The sequence below is a fragment of the Crassostrea angulata genome, chromosome 6 (genome assembly GCF_025612915.1).
Source record: "Crassostrea angulata isolate pt1a10 chromosome 6, ASM2561291v2, whole genome shotgun sequence".
In the NCBI taxonomy this organism is placed as follows: domain Eukaryota; kingdom Metazoa; phylum Mollusca; class Bivalvia; order Ostreida; family Ostreidae; genus Magallana; species Magallana angulata.
This window is the reverse complement of record NC_069116.1, coordinates 26,813,080-26,831,964: the sequence shown is the minus strand read 5'-3', so window position 1 is coordinate 26,831,964 and position 18,885 is coordinate 26,813,080. Positions and strand designations below refer to the sequence as shown.

Here is an 18,885-nt window from a genome sequence, read left to right as displayed (position 1 = left end):
AATTTCTTGGGCGCATGTAAATTAACAGTGAAATTGACACACACACCCCCCCTCCCCCCGGAGATTTTGACGAATTGCGATTTTGAATATAAATGTGAAGTTTATTTTTGAGAAAGAAACATTTTACCGTAAAGGCATTTTATTCCTACCCCAAAGCTTTGCACTAAATAGTGCCGTTTTCATTGACGATGCTCAATTGCACAACCAAAAATAAAAACAGTTCTAATACTATAGTTACTATTTCCCGAGCAATACATTCAATTATCGCCTTTTCTTCCTTAATTGATCAATCAGCTTTAATGCATTGTAATATATCTGGGCCCATCTTCCAATCGATGATCCGCCCAGCTGGAGTTTACTACACCTGATTCTCCACCAATCATCGATCGGCTGCATGCGCGGAGAGGAATTCCTGTTTATCTAAGAGACTGGGAGATCGGCTTCAGCGGAAAGTAGGTATATAAACTGTGTGTGGACGGGAATTGTTTGTATTCTTTTTTGTTCCACGTTTTCAGTTTCTGGTAAGAAATTTTATATTACATAGATTTATTTGAGAACACGGATTTAAGTAATGTCGTCATTGCAATAAAATGACCCTGTCTCCTTCATGATAATGCTGAATATTGGGTTAAAAATGTATGAACAGTTTTCTAGTTTAACTTAAAACTGACGACTTTCATAATCTATCAATTATCTTTTTCATTGAAAATGAGTATAGTTACATGATTGATGTAATTTCTTATCAAAATTATTTATAGACTGGCAAATTAAACATAAATGCTCGATTGTTGATTGATACACATACATGAGTCAAATTTATCACATGCAGCAATAGGATATTTCACAAGTTAATAAAATTGTTCAGGAAATTATTTGGGGTTCAGTTAAGTTCCGCCTTAAGATAATCATTCCTTCTTACATGTACAGCAGGAAAAATTATACAGTCAGGAAGTTTAATATTTTTTTAGTGTAGATGACTCAATCTGTTGCTGTGTTCAAATCAATGAGAGTTAACAAACATTTCATCAGTGAAGTATTATATTAAGAGCGTAAATATACGCATATTCTTGGCCGGAGTGATATCTAAGTTTTTCTTCCACCCAAGATGGTGTACACATGAAAGTGAAATTCTATTAAGGGTACTTACATGTAAATAGCGATCGATAGTAAGTTTTTGTTTATTCTTTCTAAAACTCTACTACAGTGTATATATCACTAAATTGAAAATGGGGAATCGATAGTCAGAGGAAACAAAATGGCGATCACAGTATCTATCGATTGATTTTTCCGTAATCCCCCGTGTGTTTTTGGTGTATTTGACCGTATGGCTTTACTGTAGCGTGTATTGTTATCAATGGGAACCTGATAATTACATCATCGATTATCAATAAGAATACGGCCTGGCCAGGTCAAAGGGTCAAGCTCTCTGGACCCGCTGTGAGTATTAGTAGCATCTTATTACGTCATCACACAGTGCCGACCATAAATAAACAGACACACTGGGAGTTGATGTGTCAAACATCTTTATCAGCTAGGTTATTATCCTCGAGTGTTAATAGAGGTCTTCTGTACATGATCAAAATACTCTGCTTCACTGATTGAAACGCTTATCAATATTCTGACCGAAATCCATCGCAGACAAGACGCTTCCCATCTCCCCCTTTTTTTTACCTGTCAAAAGGTAACCAGATCTATCGAATCTCATATAACTTAAGAATTCGAGGAATACTTTAAAAATAAACACACCGTCATCGGGTTTTTAAACCTTTTAATGTGTACTCAGTAATCGTTCGAATGAAGTTTTCCCGGGATTTTAAAAACCACGTGATTACAATGTAGATAAAGTATATGTATACAGAACTGTTTATGTTTCAGAACAGATTTCCTAACAAGAGTGCTAAACCTACAGCTCACGTGCGCACGCCCGCACACCTATACAACAAGATTCAGTGATTACCAGCTAGCGTTCGGTAAGTAGGTTCTTCTGCATCTTTCTAAATCTTCTAAGTTAAGTTTTGTCAAATTCTAATGAAAACTGAACAAATCACGCGATCAAAAAAAAAACAACCAAAAAACAAGTGATCGATTTGCTTTGATTCTATTTGTTTCGTATTAAACATTTTTTTTTATGTTCGGGCTACCTTTTTTTAACGCAGAGGGGAAAAATGCCTGCACTATCCAGATGAGTGTGTATTCTGTACGCGCTATCTGTGGAATGTCTCATCCTGCAGTCTTTGTGTTTTGTTGGTGCGCTCAAAATTTTCTTTCACCGTAATGCTCTCACGAAATCAAAAATCTGTTATTTTGAAAAAATCATAGTGAAAATCGTAATTTAGAATTAATAGAGTTTGATGTAGTATGTCTTATTGATGTAATATTAACAACATCGTTTAATTTTTTTTATTTCTTTGAGAGAGTATGATGGTGTAGATAATTAGTTTTAATGAGTCAGAATTTGTAGAGGTTTTTTTTTGTTATCTCTGTATTTGGAGGTACATGTGTACAGCTGTAGGAAATACTACGGAAACGGGCACTATTCTAGTCTTATGGTTGATACATTCACCATAACTGTATGAAACTCATTCCTAGGAAACCATCTTAATATGATTTTCTAAAATAGCTTCAATTGTGAGATGGTAATCATTTTTCCTGTTTCTAAAATTCTGGATTTTTTAACGACTGAATAATCTTGAAAACATGTACATCTAAAAAAAAACTTTGAAATTATACATGTAGTATCGTTAACAGAGATTTGAATTAAAAGTGTATTACAATGATTCAGGTTGTCCATTATTGCTAAAATGCTATTCATTATAATTTTTATCTTTTTTCACTGTTTATAAGGATACATGTATTTAAAAATAATATTTAAATGTATTTTCAGGTCATCAATGAATAAACTCGAAAACCAGACCTTGGCGTCCCTCACGGACAGCGCAGACGGACGCAAATGGTGGGCCAACTTCGAGTTCTATCCGGAAGCGGTCGGTGAGCGGAAGGCTGCTTTCCGAGGTTACATGTACAGCGGGGACAATTACTTCACACAAACTGACTGTGTGGTCAAATTCAGCGATCCCGCCGTAACCGAGGAGGATTTAGTGAGACACGTGGAAGGAATCAGAGAAGTTCGTCGGCTAGCCGAATTGTTCAACGCAACGCAAAATTGCGTAAAAGTTATTGTCCTATTGCCTTGTGTTGCGGTAATGGATAAAGTTGCGCCGTTTTACAACCGCGTTTTCCGGTTTCTGCACAAGAATTACAGTCGTGTGATTGCGGACGATGATTGCGTTCTTCTTGAAGAGCGAGTTCCGGAACAGTTCACTTCCTTCGTCGACCCCGACGGGCATTCGAGCGACGTCTGTCCGCAGAGTTTACACCAGTTTGCGCATTTCTGCTTCAACGAAACCAAAGGGCAGCTGGCAGTGACAAATATACAGGGTATCATGAAGGACAATAAGCTCGTGCTTTCCTCCCCTGTCGTGCATTCCGTGACACAGAAGTACGGACCCCGCGACAGGGGGATGCAAGGAATTGCCATTTTTTTCAAGAACTTTTCCAAAACATGTTGCGAAGATTGCAAAAAGAATCTGTCTTTTGTGAACGCGTCGTATCCTAGCGCCCCGCCTATCGTTAGCAACAATACTGATCACATGACAACTGAAAAAACAGCAGCCGACTTCATGTTGATGTTTGAAGACAGTTCGAGGCCCGCCGTCCCTCCCAGTTATTCGGATATTGGGGGTAAGGAGAGCCCCCCGCCTCCATACGACAATACTTGCTTTTCAGCGCTACCAAACAACCAGGGCCTGCATTTGTTCGGTTCAAAAAATTCCTACATAAACAATAAAATTCAAACTGTTTGACAGACATGTTCAGTTTTTCAAATGTTCCGTATGCATAAGGTGCTCGAAAGAGATGGATCTCAATGTTTAAATAGTTTTACTTTCAGAACTATTTGATAATCAAAATGGATCTCAATATGTAAGTAGTGTTACTTTTCAGAACTATTTGATAATCAAAAATGTACTCGCTGGCAGGTAAAAGTCTTCTAATGTGTTCTTATGCGATGGTCAATTATGAAAGAAACAAGGGGGGGGGGGACTGAAAATCAAATTCAAAAAGGTTCTTGAATCTATAATCTGACAATAATTGCCGACAACAGAGGCAAATAGTAGCGTTAGAATGTGTTAATTAAATGCAATTTAGCAAGAACTTAGAACTGGAAACTTTTTTTCTTGCATTCGTTTTGTTCATATTTATATGCATGTACTTATATCCTGTGATCACTATTTACAGTAACATAGTTTACGTGAAGTTGGATATCAAATCTCAGTTGTTTAGATCTGAATTAGTTTATCATGTTGTGTTTCTCAAAGTTTATAATACATGTATTTTGATATAGATGCTGTGTTTTATTATTATGCATGTACATATCTTTCTCCACATTCAATTGTTATTCTCACTCAAAATTACATGTATGTTTCTGTTATGCGTCAGTCTTAATTAATAAAAAAATTATTTGTAGAGGCCAGTGCAATTGTAATTAAAAATAAAATTCATATTTTATAAATCAAAATGTTTTTATATATTAAAAATTGTATTTCTACAATTTCTGTTCAAGAGAGGTTAAATATTGTTTGTGACACCTGTAGATGTGTTCCGCTGTGAATAAAAATTTGAGGATATCAAAAAACCTTCATTGTTTTGTTATTCAAATTTAAAAAGTGTTTAAATGAGCACCAGGCTTTTTTGCACAGAGAGAGAGAGAGAGAGAGAGAGAGAGAGAGAGAGAGAGAGAGAGAGAGAGCGTGTGTATAGGCACAAACCATCCAATGCAAATCAAGCTTCATGCATGCATGGTATCAGGGATATATACAATGTATACTTGGTATATATACGTCCCTGATGGTATAAAGCAAAATAAGACTATTTTGTGGTGTTGGTCTATATGTATGGATGCAAGGTGTATCATTAACAGCTGCAATAAGATCAAACCAACAGCTGTAGTTGATGAATATGTCCACAAAAATCCACAATATTTTTATTGCTTTTCAGTTTGTATTTTATGCACACTGTCCTTATTCTATCAATGTTGGGGTGAATTTCCAACTCTAAAAGTACATATACATGTACGAGTACATTTTGGTTGTAAGACTTACAAAATTATTTCATGCAAAAAATAAACTGCAGTCCATGGTTTCTAGATCTGAACTTTAAACATTCTCTTTAATAAGTCTAAAGCTGTTCATTTCTCTGAACGATAAACATAGCTTTGCATTATATCCGTTTCCTCACCATAAATTTGAATGAAATTTCTGCAATTTTTTTTTTATAGCAACCGGAAAACTGACAGAGAGCCATGATAGAAGCAAAATTAATTGTGAAAATTAATTAAAAACATTTTAACACTGATCTTCATAAGTATATAGTGATATCAGATGAATGGAATTAAAACCTGAAACCCGTATTCATAGTTATAATTTATAAGCCCCAATTTAGCTTTTTAAGGTCAGACGACAGTTCCTCAAGTATCTTTTTGGTATCTCCTCGTAATAAAGAGTTCCAATAAAATAATTATTATTTATAATCACTTTTTCAATTATTACAATTTTATTTATATATAAGTATATCCCTAAACGACCGAGTGGTTTGTGCGGTGGCCACTCACTGCTAGGGACGTAGGGTCCAGAGGCTGTGAGTTCAATTCTCGGCCCCACGGCCAAGATGGATCTCCAATAAAGTGAATTTCCCTGTGCTGAATATTTATGGTTTTTTATATCAACAATTCAAGTGTATTTTCAAGAAGATTATATAGGAAATTGTATACTCTAGTATTTTGCAGAAATTCCTGGTAAGGTATCCTAATTTTTTTTTCCCAAGAAAGCTTGTCAAAGTAGTACTAAAGCAATAACAAATTCCTAGAAAAATTTATATAAAATTGAGGAATGTGTCACCTGACCTTTAATGCAAAAATATAAAAGGAACTTTTGGGCATGTGCACTCAATGCATCACCATAAATGAAAAACAAAACAATAAAACTCTTTCTTAGAGGGTTTTAAACAAAATTATGTCACAGGAATGCAACAAATAAAATGGTTATAAAAATTCTGAATGCTTCTAAAAATGGACACTCGAGTTATGTATATAAGTGGCTCCACTGAATAACATCAAACACTCAAGGATTACACACCTCAAGTCCATGCAAGTCAAACTTTCAACATCAATACCACCAATAGCAAAGAAGGAAAACTGTATTGAAAAAAAAAAAGTCTCAAATACTCTTGACATCTTTACTAGCACTCAAACCTCATTCACAAAAGCCATAAAATACATTGAATCAGATACAATGTAAATCTTCATGTGAAATCACATGTAAAACAACTGTCAGTGGGTTTCTGGATTCACAGATTACCAAATGTACATGTATTAAAGATGATTTCACAGTTTAACACTTTGTCGGTCTAGCTGTTTTTTCTTCTTCAGTTTCGGATTGTTTTTGTATGTGACGGGTATCGGTCCTTTTCCTGCCTTTTCCATCTCAATGGCATGAATACGCTCAAAGTCTCTTAGGGCCTCCTCATTTGACATTTTAGATTTACCTATAATAAATAGATAATGGTATAACAACGAGTGAGTGGTTCGAGTTTCTTTCTTTTATAATCTCTTCTTTGATAGATTAATTCTTGTTTGCAGTGGATTGGCACTTTTGCTGCAATATGATTTCAGTTTTTCATAAAAATTGTCCTGGATATCCTAGGAATTACGGACATCATCACATCCTTCATACTATATTATTTTATCGTAAGAAAATAATTTAAAGTTTCTTGTTCAGATGAAATAAAATTCCACTGTTCTCCTTAAGATAATTTTTTAAATGTCCGGATGTAAATAGGTCACTTACGAGCAGAATCTTCTTTCAAATCTTGGTAGATTTCTCTTAAACTTTTGTTCCCTTTGTTGTTTTGTGGAGCAACTTGGACAATTTCCGGAATATTGAAAAATTTCTTGACAGGTTTCAATGTAAACAAAAAGGCTTGAAACAGGGAAATGAAGTTAGTGGTCACCCAGTAGCATCCAAGAGCCTAAAAAAAAACAGTCATCACATTCATCACTGTTAAGTTGACCTTCCATATTTAGAAAAAAAAATACAAATTCAAATCATGTACAGGGATATTTATTATAAACATGATCAATTGTATATCTTTTGATCTTCGCTAAGATTATAAAATTCATTAATTTGATTCAAAATTGCCAAAGATGAATTGATTATCTTAAAAGCACTATTCCACCCCTGCAAATGTGTGTCAGAATGTTTTCTTTATCGATGCTTATAAGTATATAATAAATCCAGAGGTGCTCGAATGAAAGAAAGTTCACAAGACTTCCCCAAGATTTGTTCAGTTCCTACTAAGCATGTTAATTGTTGCAACAGCAGAGAAAACTTATATTCTCTACTGTCACATTTATTTCTAGAACTCATTTTATCCACCAATTATTCATGATAAAGTTTAAAATCAATAAAATTTACCTGGTAGATTTTATATTTGAACACAAACACCTAGATTCAAGGAAATAGACTATAAACACGAGGCAGAATTTTTACTGCAAAACTGAAAGGGTCAAATAAAACCACATGGTCTAAATTTAAATGACAATAACATTCGCAGGGGTTTATTCCATCATCAAAAAAACACACTACCAATAAAGACTGAAAATTGTCCCTGATGTCAAACATTAGGTTCATTTACATACACATTTGTTTTTTGAAAATAAATCCTCACCGCAGGGAAGTTCATAACAAATAAAAACGAAATTCCAGATAGGACCATTCCCGTCTTCCTGGCTATTGCTGTAGTATTGGGATTCTCAGCTCCAACCTAAGGAAACAAAACCATAATAAACAAGAAATATAATAATAATGTATTTAAAAACACAACTCCAGATAATGCAAGGGTGGTAACTTTAAATCAAATCATATAATTTTTTGTATCTGCACTTTAGTGTTGCAAATTTTGAATACAATTCAAAAGATATATGTACATTTACTATGAAAAACTATTTTCAAGATTAAACAAAAAAATAAATCAAATGTAAATTTGATTAAGGTCAGACAACACGCGCTCCTCAATTTTAAATAACTTTTTCCAGGAATTTGTTAATGGTTTACTACTACTTTGACAAGCTTTCTTGCAAAAAATTAGGGTACCTTACCAGGCATTTCTGCAAAATACTAGAGTATGCAATTTCCTATATAATCTTCTTGAAAATACACTTGAATTGCTGATATAAAAATAAATACATCTACAGCACAGCGAAATTCACTGTATTAGAACTATATCTCCGCCGGGGCGGGGCTTTGACCTCACAACCTCTAGAACCTAAACGCTTCTGGCAGTGAGCGGCCATGGTTCTAACCACTCGGCCATCTAGACATATAACCAAGACAAGTAAATTTTGATCGTTTTTAAAGTAATTATAAAATTAATATTTTTTACTGGAACTCTTTATTACGAGGAGATACAAAAAAGATTCTCGAGGAACGTCTCGTCTGACCTTAAAACATTTTAAAACTAAATTCCTCTTTGTTTAAAATACATGCACATGTACCGGTACTCAGTCACACTGAAGGGCCCTTCATTACTAACTCGTCCTTAAAATAGCCACAGAGCCACTCTAAAACATGTAAAATGTGAAACAAAGTAATTTGACCTGAAATGCCATATCAGGACATGTCCATGCTGCTAAAGCCCACTAGGCCAACCTTAAAAAAATCTTTGTTTGGAATTGCCATCTGGAGGTTTCTAAGCCCATGATGGATAGAGGGATTTTTTTTTTATAGTTTTCAAACTTGAAGTTTAACTAATTAAAAATTAGTACGGTAAAAAAAAAAAATTCTTCACATTAAAAAAGTTTTTATTTTTATTTTTTGCTAATAGAATTTTATCAGCAGGGGGTATTTCAATGAGGCGGGAGGCAACTCCAAACAAACAATAATTCTATTGTAGAGATAAGAAGCGTGGGTCACTTACCCTCACAATGGTCGCCAAGGTAAGACTGGTCAGTGCGGCCAGGCCGTAATACGGGTCGGCCTGGGTCAGGTCCTGGAACCACAGGATGCCGCCCGTCTTCATGCTCTCCACCGGGAGTTCCGCCATTCCTCGCAGACCCATGAACGTTGGGATAAACACAGCGGACTGGCGGAAAAAAGAAAGACCGTTATGGTGCAGTGTATTATCAAAACGGAAATAAACCGATACAGATCTAAGTAAGATATACATTGATACTGGTCTATAACCAATAATACATGCCATTACATGTAGTACATTACTCTCTTACCAGTGCTTGATACCAGTTACTAAGTGTTGATACAGTGGCATACTGTAGTAACAATGCATTAACAAGAAATGGTTTTTAGCGAGAATTGGTCTTTAACCAATGGATTTCTAACTTTTAAAAAATAAAAAGTCATGGATAATGGGTAAAATTGAGATATAAATGCAGTTAACAAATCAAAGTGAAAAAAATAATCAAGAAATAAACTAGTTTAATACATTTTGGGGTATATAATTCTGTACTAGAAACTCTCTCCTCTGTACACATCATGTCTGATAAGTAATTTCACAAAGGACCCCGTCTCAACCCCTGGGGATAGTTAGATTATACCGCAATGGAGTAAAAAGACTTAATGTTCATACCATTGAAAAAAATTCAAAGCCGTATCAGATGTCAAGTGTAGAGTCAAATAAATTGAAATGGTGAGTTTCATTTTCCGTCTTTGTTCTTTTTATCATTATTGGTTTATCATTACATAGTGTATTGTATACCGGTATTCATTTATCAGAATTGCTGACAAAAAAAGACGAACGCAAGCCTTCCTTTAAAAAGCATTGCTTTACAAGATAATTGAAGAATATTTAATGTTTTATATTCATTCTAGATATGAAATTAAAAATATTAAATCTTTAAGAGTTGTATTAAACACTATCAATTACGATAATAGAAATGACTATAAAACGTGTGTATATGCATGTCTATAGAAACATAATATTAGACCAACTTTTATTAATTATGATATCTCAAACCTTTGGATATCTCGAAGTTAGACCAACTTTTATCAATTTTGATATCTCAAACCTTTGGATATCTCGAAGTTTTTACCCAGTTCTGCCAAGTTTGAGATACCGAAGTTTAACTTTATAACTATAATAATAAATTTTTGAGACAAAATTTCCTGCAAGTTTCAAACCTTTGAGCATGATGTCACGAGCTGGTGATAAAATTACAGAGGAAAGGTATTTGACAAACATAGGATAAATACTTCAAGCTATGAATTCAAATTACCAAATTAAAATTCAGGATTTTGTAATACATGTATAAACATACTACATGTATCATATAAAAGAAAAAACAGGCCACTAATTCAAATTGGGGAGAAAACTGACTGAACTGCCTACATGTATATTTATTCTAGTACCTGAACCAATAATGGGAGGAATTGTTTATATGTCTGTATTCCATGCCTTGCTTGGTACTCCTTCAATTCTGCCTTGTATTCTCTAGCTGTACAAAAGTCAAAGTAATAGTTTGTCATTTACAGTCATTTTGAAAATTATAAAAGAAAGAACTACTGGTAGATGCGAAGCTCCAATTTGATGGGACCTGGTTTCAAGAATTATTTTAGTTGAAAAGAAAAGAAACTTCAATTTTCAACAAAATCATACTTCGTTAAGTATCAATGGGGCAATGTCGCCTTTGTACAATAAATTAGGTTTATATAAACTCCATACAACAACAAAAAATGGATTACAATTTACCGGTATATGTTTCATATGGTACATTCTCTACCCCCAGAATGGTTAACAGTCTTGTACATAGTTAATGATGTAATAAACTCTGTATATTGTATACATTCAGCCACACTTTACAAAAGACATTCTCACCTGTTAAGTCGTCTCCCTTTAGTGTAGCTCTTCTGATTTTCTCATATAATGCACTCGTTACCTCATGGTGATTTGAAGTTTTAACTGAAGCTTGCCGGGACTTCACATACATAGGAGTTAATAAAAGTCTAATAATAACTGTATCTAAAAAAAAGGAAAAAAAAAAACAAGATACTGATAAATTTACCTTCTCTTTGAAGCAGTTTACAAAAATTATTTTTATGTTCTCTAACAATGTAGCCTACACATTGTAAGAGACTAAGACAGTAAGACTTAAAACTAATGATGGCCCAACAGTCTAGAACCAGTAAATATTTGACACGGGCTAATGCATTGTGAAGAGCACCTTTCCTTTCATTGGGCCATGTTATATATGTATCTATATCTGAGGATAAATAATAAATATTGGTCTAGTTGGGAAGTGAAAATTCTCCATTGGCCAACAGAATTCTAGTTGTGGGAGGCCAAGAGATATCCAAGTTTTTACGATATCAAGGGTAAAACTTAAAGTATAAGTGGTTGGAATTTACAAATCACTTCGACATATCCATTGCATTCAAGATATAGGTGTTTGTGATACCGAAGTCGACTGTATCATTATGATTATTTAATGAGTCTAAGAGTTACTTAAGAGCTTTGAATGTTGTTTGTAAAAAAATTGTAAACTAAATTTTTACAGGTATACATGTATGTGGTTTCATCACGCAATTTCTTTTTTATAAAGATGGCATTTACTTCTCTTCAGTAAAAGACTACCTTTTTATATAATCTTGCTCAGGTGTCTATCACACAAGGAAATTTTCTAAGTCATATCTTACATATGGCAATGGCTCCGATCCATGGAACATCAAGATTCACATGTATCATCTCCAATATCTGCTGTATAATGCCAATAGGGGTCATCTTTGCTAGACCGAGACTTTTCAGTGACTCCTCTCCGAGGGCATTGAGATGAGCAGTGACATCAGTCAGCTCTGGCATCATGTCCTTCAAATGCACATCTTTGATGATACTGCCATCTTTGGATATTTCTGATGCAGCTTTGCTTAGAATTTCATCCACTCCTGTCTAAAAACAAAGGAACATACAATTGCAAGTCCTTTAATATTCATTTATACCTTTTATGATAATCTGTTTTATGTCTTAAAAATTGTTCTTATATTAATAATTCATCATGCTCTTTTGAGGAGTGTCCCAGCTAGCCTTCACGTACACATGATGTAGATATGTACAGGATAGATTACCAGGTACATAAACTGCTTGTATTCATGTCTCTAAAAAGCAAAATTATTGTTTTATAACTATATATAATTCAAACAATTGAAATATGAGAATTTTCAAAATGAAGATGCATGTTTTGCTCAACCACTCTTCAAGAAGATAAATTAATTGCTATCATGCAAAAGATATACATGTTAAAGAATGCCATTTATAAACTTGCTGACCAGCTATTATTTACACCTGCTTAAATTAAAAGTGACTCATTTTAGACTGAGATTTAGATAAACGTGTGGGTTGTTTTTTTCATGCTCAACATAAATAATTTAAGAAAAATGTAAATACAAAGTAGTTACAAAGTTAATGTTCTTTGAAAAATTGCATCATATGTCCTCAAAAAGGATCTAATGTATGCAAAAATCATACATGCATGTGTTTTACAAATATCTACAATTATAATATAGTATTGTTTCTAGGTACATATTTGAGTTAAGTAATTGCCATGTCATTTTTTTTCAATGAATTATTCACATCATGTCACATGTCATTGGCCTTTTTGAAAGATGCAGGAACTGTATCTCCTCAACTAATTATACCCCATATAAATGTTCACTAATCATTTTAATCAATTACATATTTTCTTTTACCGATGTGCTTTTTGTTCTTGATAGCAACAGCGTGGAAGCTGAACTTGTTATCTGATGATTTCTTAAGATGTCAAATCTGGCTTTGTTTGAACATTTTTGAACACTGTAGTATCTTTTGAATGTCGCCTGTAATAGAAAGAAAGCACAATTCGAATAAAACATTAATGAGACACGTATCATTCATAGAAAAGTTAACTGACATTGAAATCTAACAGAGAAAATTCGAAAGCTATGATTAAATAAAAATGTTCACTTACTTTTGTAAACGGTGCACTCCCTAAAATGTAAGGGCTTGATGCATACCGAAACACACAATGAATAGAGCGATTTACTGCCATTTTGTTATATTTTAAACATAAAACTAAAAGTAGTTGTAAAACACATGTTATAAAATTATGTTCACACGAATATGACAACGAAAGGAGTGTTCCGAATGTGAGAGGTATTCCGATGCTCAAAATGGCGACAATAGTGAGGGTAAAACGAAAAAGAAACGCAGAAGCCGTCCAAAATATTCTTATGTCATGTAAAAAGGCCAAAACAGATGAAGCTGGGAGTGTAGCTAAAGATGACAATGTTTGTCAGAGTTATCTTAAGTTTGCTGGGACTGTCACATCAAAGGTAATCTGTATAACAGAATCAACACTGAGAACAGTACCATTAATCTCAGCGAGATTCGTCGAGACTGAAAAATGAAGAGACGTCCGTCAAAAATTTTTCAGTCTCGACGAATCTCGCTGAGATTACAGTACCATGACAGAATATTATATACATGCACTCATGGTACTGTGTCACAGATTCACAGCACACCTTTGCCTGTTAGAAATTATAAAGCATGATTCTCCTCTGCACCTCTCTGCACCTCTTTTCCACGAGGGATTCTCGAACAATTTACTTTCTGTACTCATTGTGAATTGTAACTACCGGTACATGTATTACTGAATTTTGAATAATTAAACAGGTTGGGACCAATCTCCCAAATGGGATATAATAGCCCGTTTGGGATATAATAGCCCAAATAGGATATAAATTAAAAGTGCAAAAAATAATTTAATTTTTTTTTTAATTTTTTTCTTTATATAAATCCGCATTAATGTGAATCAAATGCAACAACTTTTGGTTAAGAAGTTTTTTTATATGTCTATAGTTTGTAAGATTGATCCCCAAGAAGTTTTGGATATACTGAGGGATCAATCTCTGTAATAGTACAGCTACAGAAAAAGTTGTTTACCAAAAGTTGTTGTATTTCTATTTCATCTATTCTTTTTCAATTTATATCCCATTTGGGCTATTATATCCCAAACAGGCTATTATATCCCATTTGGGAGATTGGTCCCAACCTGTTAAATGAACATTAAATAATTATGATCAGCTGATGAATATTTTGAAAATCATAAAATGTGGGCTGACATTTTTTACTTGTGTAATTCAATCGAGAAATAATGACGGGGCAGACTGTAATTCAAACCCGGGCCCCCTGAATTCTCTAGTCACGTGCTCTACCAACTGATCCAGTGCCGGTATTCAAACTGGTCTGACCGTCACACTTGTTTATGTCTTTCAGAAGGGTATCTTATATATATTTTTTTTTAAATATAGGTATACTTTTTGTCATTGAGTCATCATAAAAAGTTTTGTTTGATTTGCTTAGGGAGAAGTGATATCAAAGCACATCAGAGATGCGATTCGAAAAGAAAAACTACAGAAGGAATACAAAAGCCATCAATCTGTGACTAGTGTATTACACAGAAAGAGACAGCATCAAAAGGAGTCCTCAAAGAACAGTAGGCTTAAAATCACTTCGACCCTTCGAGCTTTAGATCTTGCAGAGCTTGATAAGGAAAATGGAGAGGTTAGTCAAACAGAGAGACCTTCAACAGTGCAGTCTCCTGCAGAAGTGTGTGAACAGTGTTTACAGAATATCGAAAATAAATCAGGAGCTCTTGAAAACAGAGTAAAAGATGAAGTCAGTGAAAAACAGAGAGAAACAATTATTTGCACCTGTAAAAAGAAAAAGAAACCAAATGATGAAGACACTCTAGATAAAACTCTTCCAGTAGCTAGTCTAACAAATGGTGCCCAGGCAGCTGAAAAAGTATATCATCTGTACGATGTAGAAGATACAGAGTCATCATTGCCAACATTTCAGTCATTATTGCAGGTAAATATAAAGATGTTGTAAAATGATATCTACAGTTTTTAGCAGTCATAACCAACTTGATTGAAGTCTTTTGAAAATATTCTTATACTTATAAAATTTAAATATTTAGATCAGTATATCAATACAAGTATTGCCAATCTGTAGTGTTGAAATTAAATTTTCAATTCTTGAAATGATTTTGTATTTTCAACAGAGTTGAAATTTTAATATTATAATAGTCATGTACCAGTATATAAATATTACATGTAGATTTTGTATTGGTTGCAGGAAGCTCAGAATGCTAGCTTTGTCACCTGCAATTCTGAGCAAATGGTGCATGAGCAAGTGCAGCCAGACAGGCAAGAAGACTATGTGTATGATCTGTATTACACCAATAGTAGAGATTTTAACCTCCAAATTCTAGAGAGCTCCTTATCAATTCATTCTCTAAGTGCAGACAATTTTGAGTTTGCAAACAATGAGGAAGAGGATGATGAAGTGTATGAGGATGAAGATGATGAAAATGAGGAGGGGAATTGGAGGAATGATTACCCTGATGAGGATCCAAGGTTCTTTGAGAATGAAGATTTAGATTATGTGTATGGAACTGGTAAGTTTTCATTTAATTAAAGTAATAATGTTTCATAGATGACGTTAAAGGGGTCAACTCATTTTAGGTTGTTTTTTTTTTGAGGGGGGATGGGGACAATTTCGGAAAGGTGAATAAAAACTTGCATGTTTGTTGGTAGTTTATTTTGTGCGTCCTATGGTGGCATCAGGGGGAAAAGAGTTAATTTCTTTCCTGGTAAATGAATTTTACAGTATTGAGGCCATCTAAAGTGCTGTGTTTAAAGGGAGCTAACTCTGGTTTTTAAAGGAATCAGCTCATTTTACAAACTACATGTAAGCAATGTACATTTATTTAGAACGTAAAATAATAACTGCTGCAATGAAATTATGCCACAATTTGTTTACATTTAAAATTTACTAAGTATCATTGAAAGTTTTTTAAAGTAGAATTTAGCAAAACCTCTGAAATATAAGAATTGATATAAAATGAAGGTGGGGATCAAGCATTAATGATCGTATATATTACAGTAATGGTTCAAATTTCTCCAGCATTATAGGGAGGAGTTTCTAATTATGGAATTCAGTTAGCTTCAAAAACTTTATAGATTTCAGAAAGAATTCCCTACATGCCTTTTTTATAGACTCCACCACATGCATACCTTAGTATATATATATTTTGTAGGCAGTGATGACTATCAGGCCTTTGATTATGATGACAGGGGTTTGGCCGAGTGGATGACTTCTGGGTGCAATATTGGTAAGTTTAGACGTACAATTAGAGTCACTTCTAGATATGTAGAAGCTTAAAGTAAACAATAAAACTTTCTGGATATTTTATTATTCAAAAAATTGCTCTATTCATTTTCATAAACTGTAAGCATGGATATAAATATTACCGGTATATAATAAGAGTAAAATTGTTGCTCTTGCCCATTTATTCACATTTTTAGTAATGATTTAATGTGTACATTATAATTTTATTATTAATAAATAATAATTTATATCATAATTTTATGCAATATTGTTAATACTTTGTATAAAAATTGCAATTGCTTTGCTATAGCATTTGCTTTAAAAGAGGAATGAATGCACTTGGTGGTTATAAGGATTATTAAGAAAGAGTGCAATAGGTATGCAAACATAACTACCATCAGTGACTTTGTGTTTTGCTTTGACCAAACTTGCAGAGATGATGCATTTTTAGAGGGATAATATCAGCCATACTTCTGATAATGTACAAGTAACCTAATTTGTATTTTCCTGAAAATGGAAATTTTAATGAACTACTACTTGCACTGCTACTACTGTAACTTTGTGCCATTCCTAGGCTATATCGGTATGGTCAAAGCATACTAGTATATATATGTATGAGATAAATCAAGGGAAAAGGGACCTTTGAGACAAAATTTTTGGAAAATGGGTTTTGCTGGTTTACTAAAAAGCAATAAAAAAAATTTTAAAATTCTAAACATGTCAAATGCAAATGACCTGTTTTTTGTACAGTTGATGGGTTACCTTATTTATATAAACTCTGTGAACAGGTTTTAGTTATTCAATATTGAGAGAGAGAGAGAGAGAGAGAGAGAGAGAGAGAGAGAGAGAGAGAGAGAGAGAGAGAGAGAGAGAGAGAGAGAGAGAGAGAGGGGGAGAGAGAGAGAGATATGCATGATGTATACAATACACAATACTTTTTTTTCAGAGGATAAAGGTTATGATTCTTCCAGTGAAGATACAGATGAAGAAAATCAAAGCACATATGAAAGATTTAAACGACGGGTAACCAAAGAGTTAAAGATTAATAATTCATAACATATTTTGGATTTACTTCCCTTTATTTGTTACAGAGATTTTTAAAATTGACTTTTTTAAAGTAGAAATTAGGTTCATGTGTTAAAAAAACAATTTGTTTTAGATACTGTATTTACATATAAGATTTTTTATTATCATTTTATTTCTGTGATTACAAAGATATGTTTTGAAATTCATTTATTTTCAAAATCAATGTGTCAAAATATTTGTAAGCAGTTTTGTTTCCACAATAATAGATGTGCATATTTTGGATTTAATGTTTATTAATTCAAGTCATAAAATTTGTATATTTGTCTTCAGTTGAGCTGAAATGCAAACAATGTCAACAACTGATGCAGAAAATCTTTTTTTGATGTTTATATTGTTAAATAATATCACACCTTGCAATTCAAATAATTAAACAGATTAAAAAATATATGGGCAATTATTTTTGAAGCGGGTTTCAAATTACTAGTTGTTTTTAACAGATACTTTATATATACATTTAATTATGATAAAAATAACCCTGTTTTTATGGTAAAGATGATGTTTGACCTTTTGAATACCCTATAAAAAATAAAATCCTGTGGTTGGGTGGCTCTGAAATTTATGACATGTGTAAACCTTTAAAGGGTTTTTCTGTTATTTATTTTATACATACTTTCATATGATTGCAAAATAAAGAGATAAAAAGCACCCAGCTTGACTTGTTTGTCTGCATGTAGCAACAGTATAGATAACACTTTGCTCTGAAGGAAATTTTAACAACTTTTGATGCATTTGCTGAGGTTTTGATGAATCAGGGTGGAACTTGGAATTTGTGAAAAATCTATGTCCACATTTTCTCTTTCCTTCTTGGCTCATACTTCTTGAAAGAGTGTCGTTGGTTCAAAAGCGTGCAGAGACCTTGAACCAAGTTTTTTGCTTATGTATATATGTATTGTTAAATTGACGGTCACCTTTGTTTAAAAAAAAATCCTTGCCAGATATTCTATTTCTTTAGCCCAGTTGTACACAGACTATCAATTGCAGAGACTGTCTGTAGGTAAGGGGCATGCAGTGACCTTGAATCAAGAATGTTTGTGTAAGAAGCTTGATCTTCATTTTTAAGTCAGAGCCAGAGATTAAAGTTGAAGCAAAGTCCTAAAAATGCTTTTCATTCTGTCCTTTATTGGAAGGGGCCATTTGAGATGGTTACCATCTGAATGATGTCTACATATATCTTTTAAATATTAATTTACAAATGAAAGAATGTAATTTTAATCTGATACAGTACATTAATTGAAATCCAAGAATGAGATTTCCTGGTAATGCAGTCCATGCCTCAAGTTATTCTTTGATATCAGCACATTTGATTACAAATCAATTAGTTCCTTATGATTTCATTTCTTCTGCATGAAAAGTACAATATTATTGCACTGGTTCAAATACAAATAAGGCTCTGCACCTTTTTAAAGATATAGATAAACAAGATGTATATATCCATCTTCTAGAGAATTTCATTCATTTCGCAACAGAACATATCCTGAACATGTACATACATTATAACATATGCAGAAATGACTTATATTTAAGATAAAG

General features: G+C 33.4%; 3 protein-coding genes across 8 annotated transcripts; 2 read left to right on the top strand and 1 right to left on the bottom strand.

Annotated features, from left to right (window-relative positions):
* Window positions 1-311: 311 nt before the first annotated feature.
* Window positions 312-4,693, top strand: LOC128190161 (uncharacterized). 5 transcript variants are annotated; one of them, XM_052862080.1, is made up of 3 exons: window positions 312-452; window positions 1,876-1,970; window positions 2,885-4,693. In XM_052862080.1, exon 3 carries the CDS (start codon window positions 2,892-2,894, stop codon window positions 3,861-3,863), a length of 972 nt encoding a protein of 323 aa, XP_052718040.1. In that variant the 5' UTR covers window positions 312-452; window positions 1,876-1,970; window positions 2,885-2,891; the 3' UTR covers window positions 3,864-4,693. The 5 variants fall into 5 exon arrangements, with proteins under 5 accessions (XP_052718040.1, XP_052718043.1, XP_052718041.1 ...); XM_052862083.1 differs by having other exon boundaries at window positions 356-456; XM_052862081.1 differs by having other exon boundaries at window positions 417-521.
* A 1,584-nt stretch (window positions 4,694-6,277) lies between these two features.
* LOC128190159 (mitochondrial inner membrane protein OXA1L-like) lies at window positions 6,278-13,242 on the bottom strand. Its single transcript, XM_052862076.1, has 9 exons — window positions 13,064-13,242; window positions 12,807-12,932; window positions 11,760-12,009; window positions 10,942-11,085; window positions 10,476-10,561; window positions 9,031-9,195; window positions 7,783-7,878; window positions 6,903-7,083; window positions 6,278-6,600 (listed from the first exon to the last, which is right to left on the bottom strand). Exons 1-9 carry the CDS (start codon window positions 13,142-13,144, stop codon window positions 6,440-6,442), a joined length of 1,290 nt encoding a protein of 429 aa, XP_052718036.1. The 5' UTR covers window positions 13,145-13,242; the 3' UTR covers window positions 6,278-6,439.
* Window positions 13,238-18,238, top strand: LOC128190160 (probable RNA polymerase II nuclear localization protein SLC7A6OS). 2 transcript variants are annotated; one of them, XM_052862079.1, is made up of 5 exons: window positions 13,238-13,427; window positions 14,458-14,967; window positions 15,235-15,556; window positions 16,199-16,273; window positions 17,216-18,237. In XM_052862079.1, exons 1-5 carry the CDS (start codon window positions 13,257-13,259, stop codon window positions 17,323-17,325), a joined length of 1,188 nt encoding a protein of 395 aa, XP_052718039.1. In that variant the 5' UTR covers window positions 13,238-13,256; the 3' UTR covers window positions 17,326-18,237. The 2 variants fall into 2 exon arrangements, with proteins under 2 accessions (XP_052718039.1, XP_052718038.1); XM_052862078.1 differs by having other exon boundaries at window positions 13,240-13,427; window positions 15,235-15,560; window positions 16,203-16,273; window positions 17,216-18,238.
* Window positions 18,239-18,885: the final 647 nt, after the last annotated feature.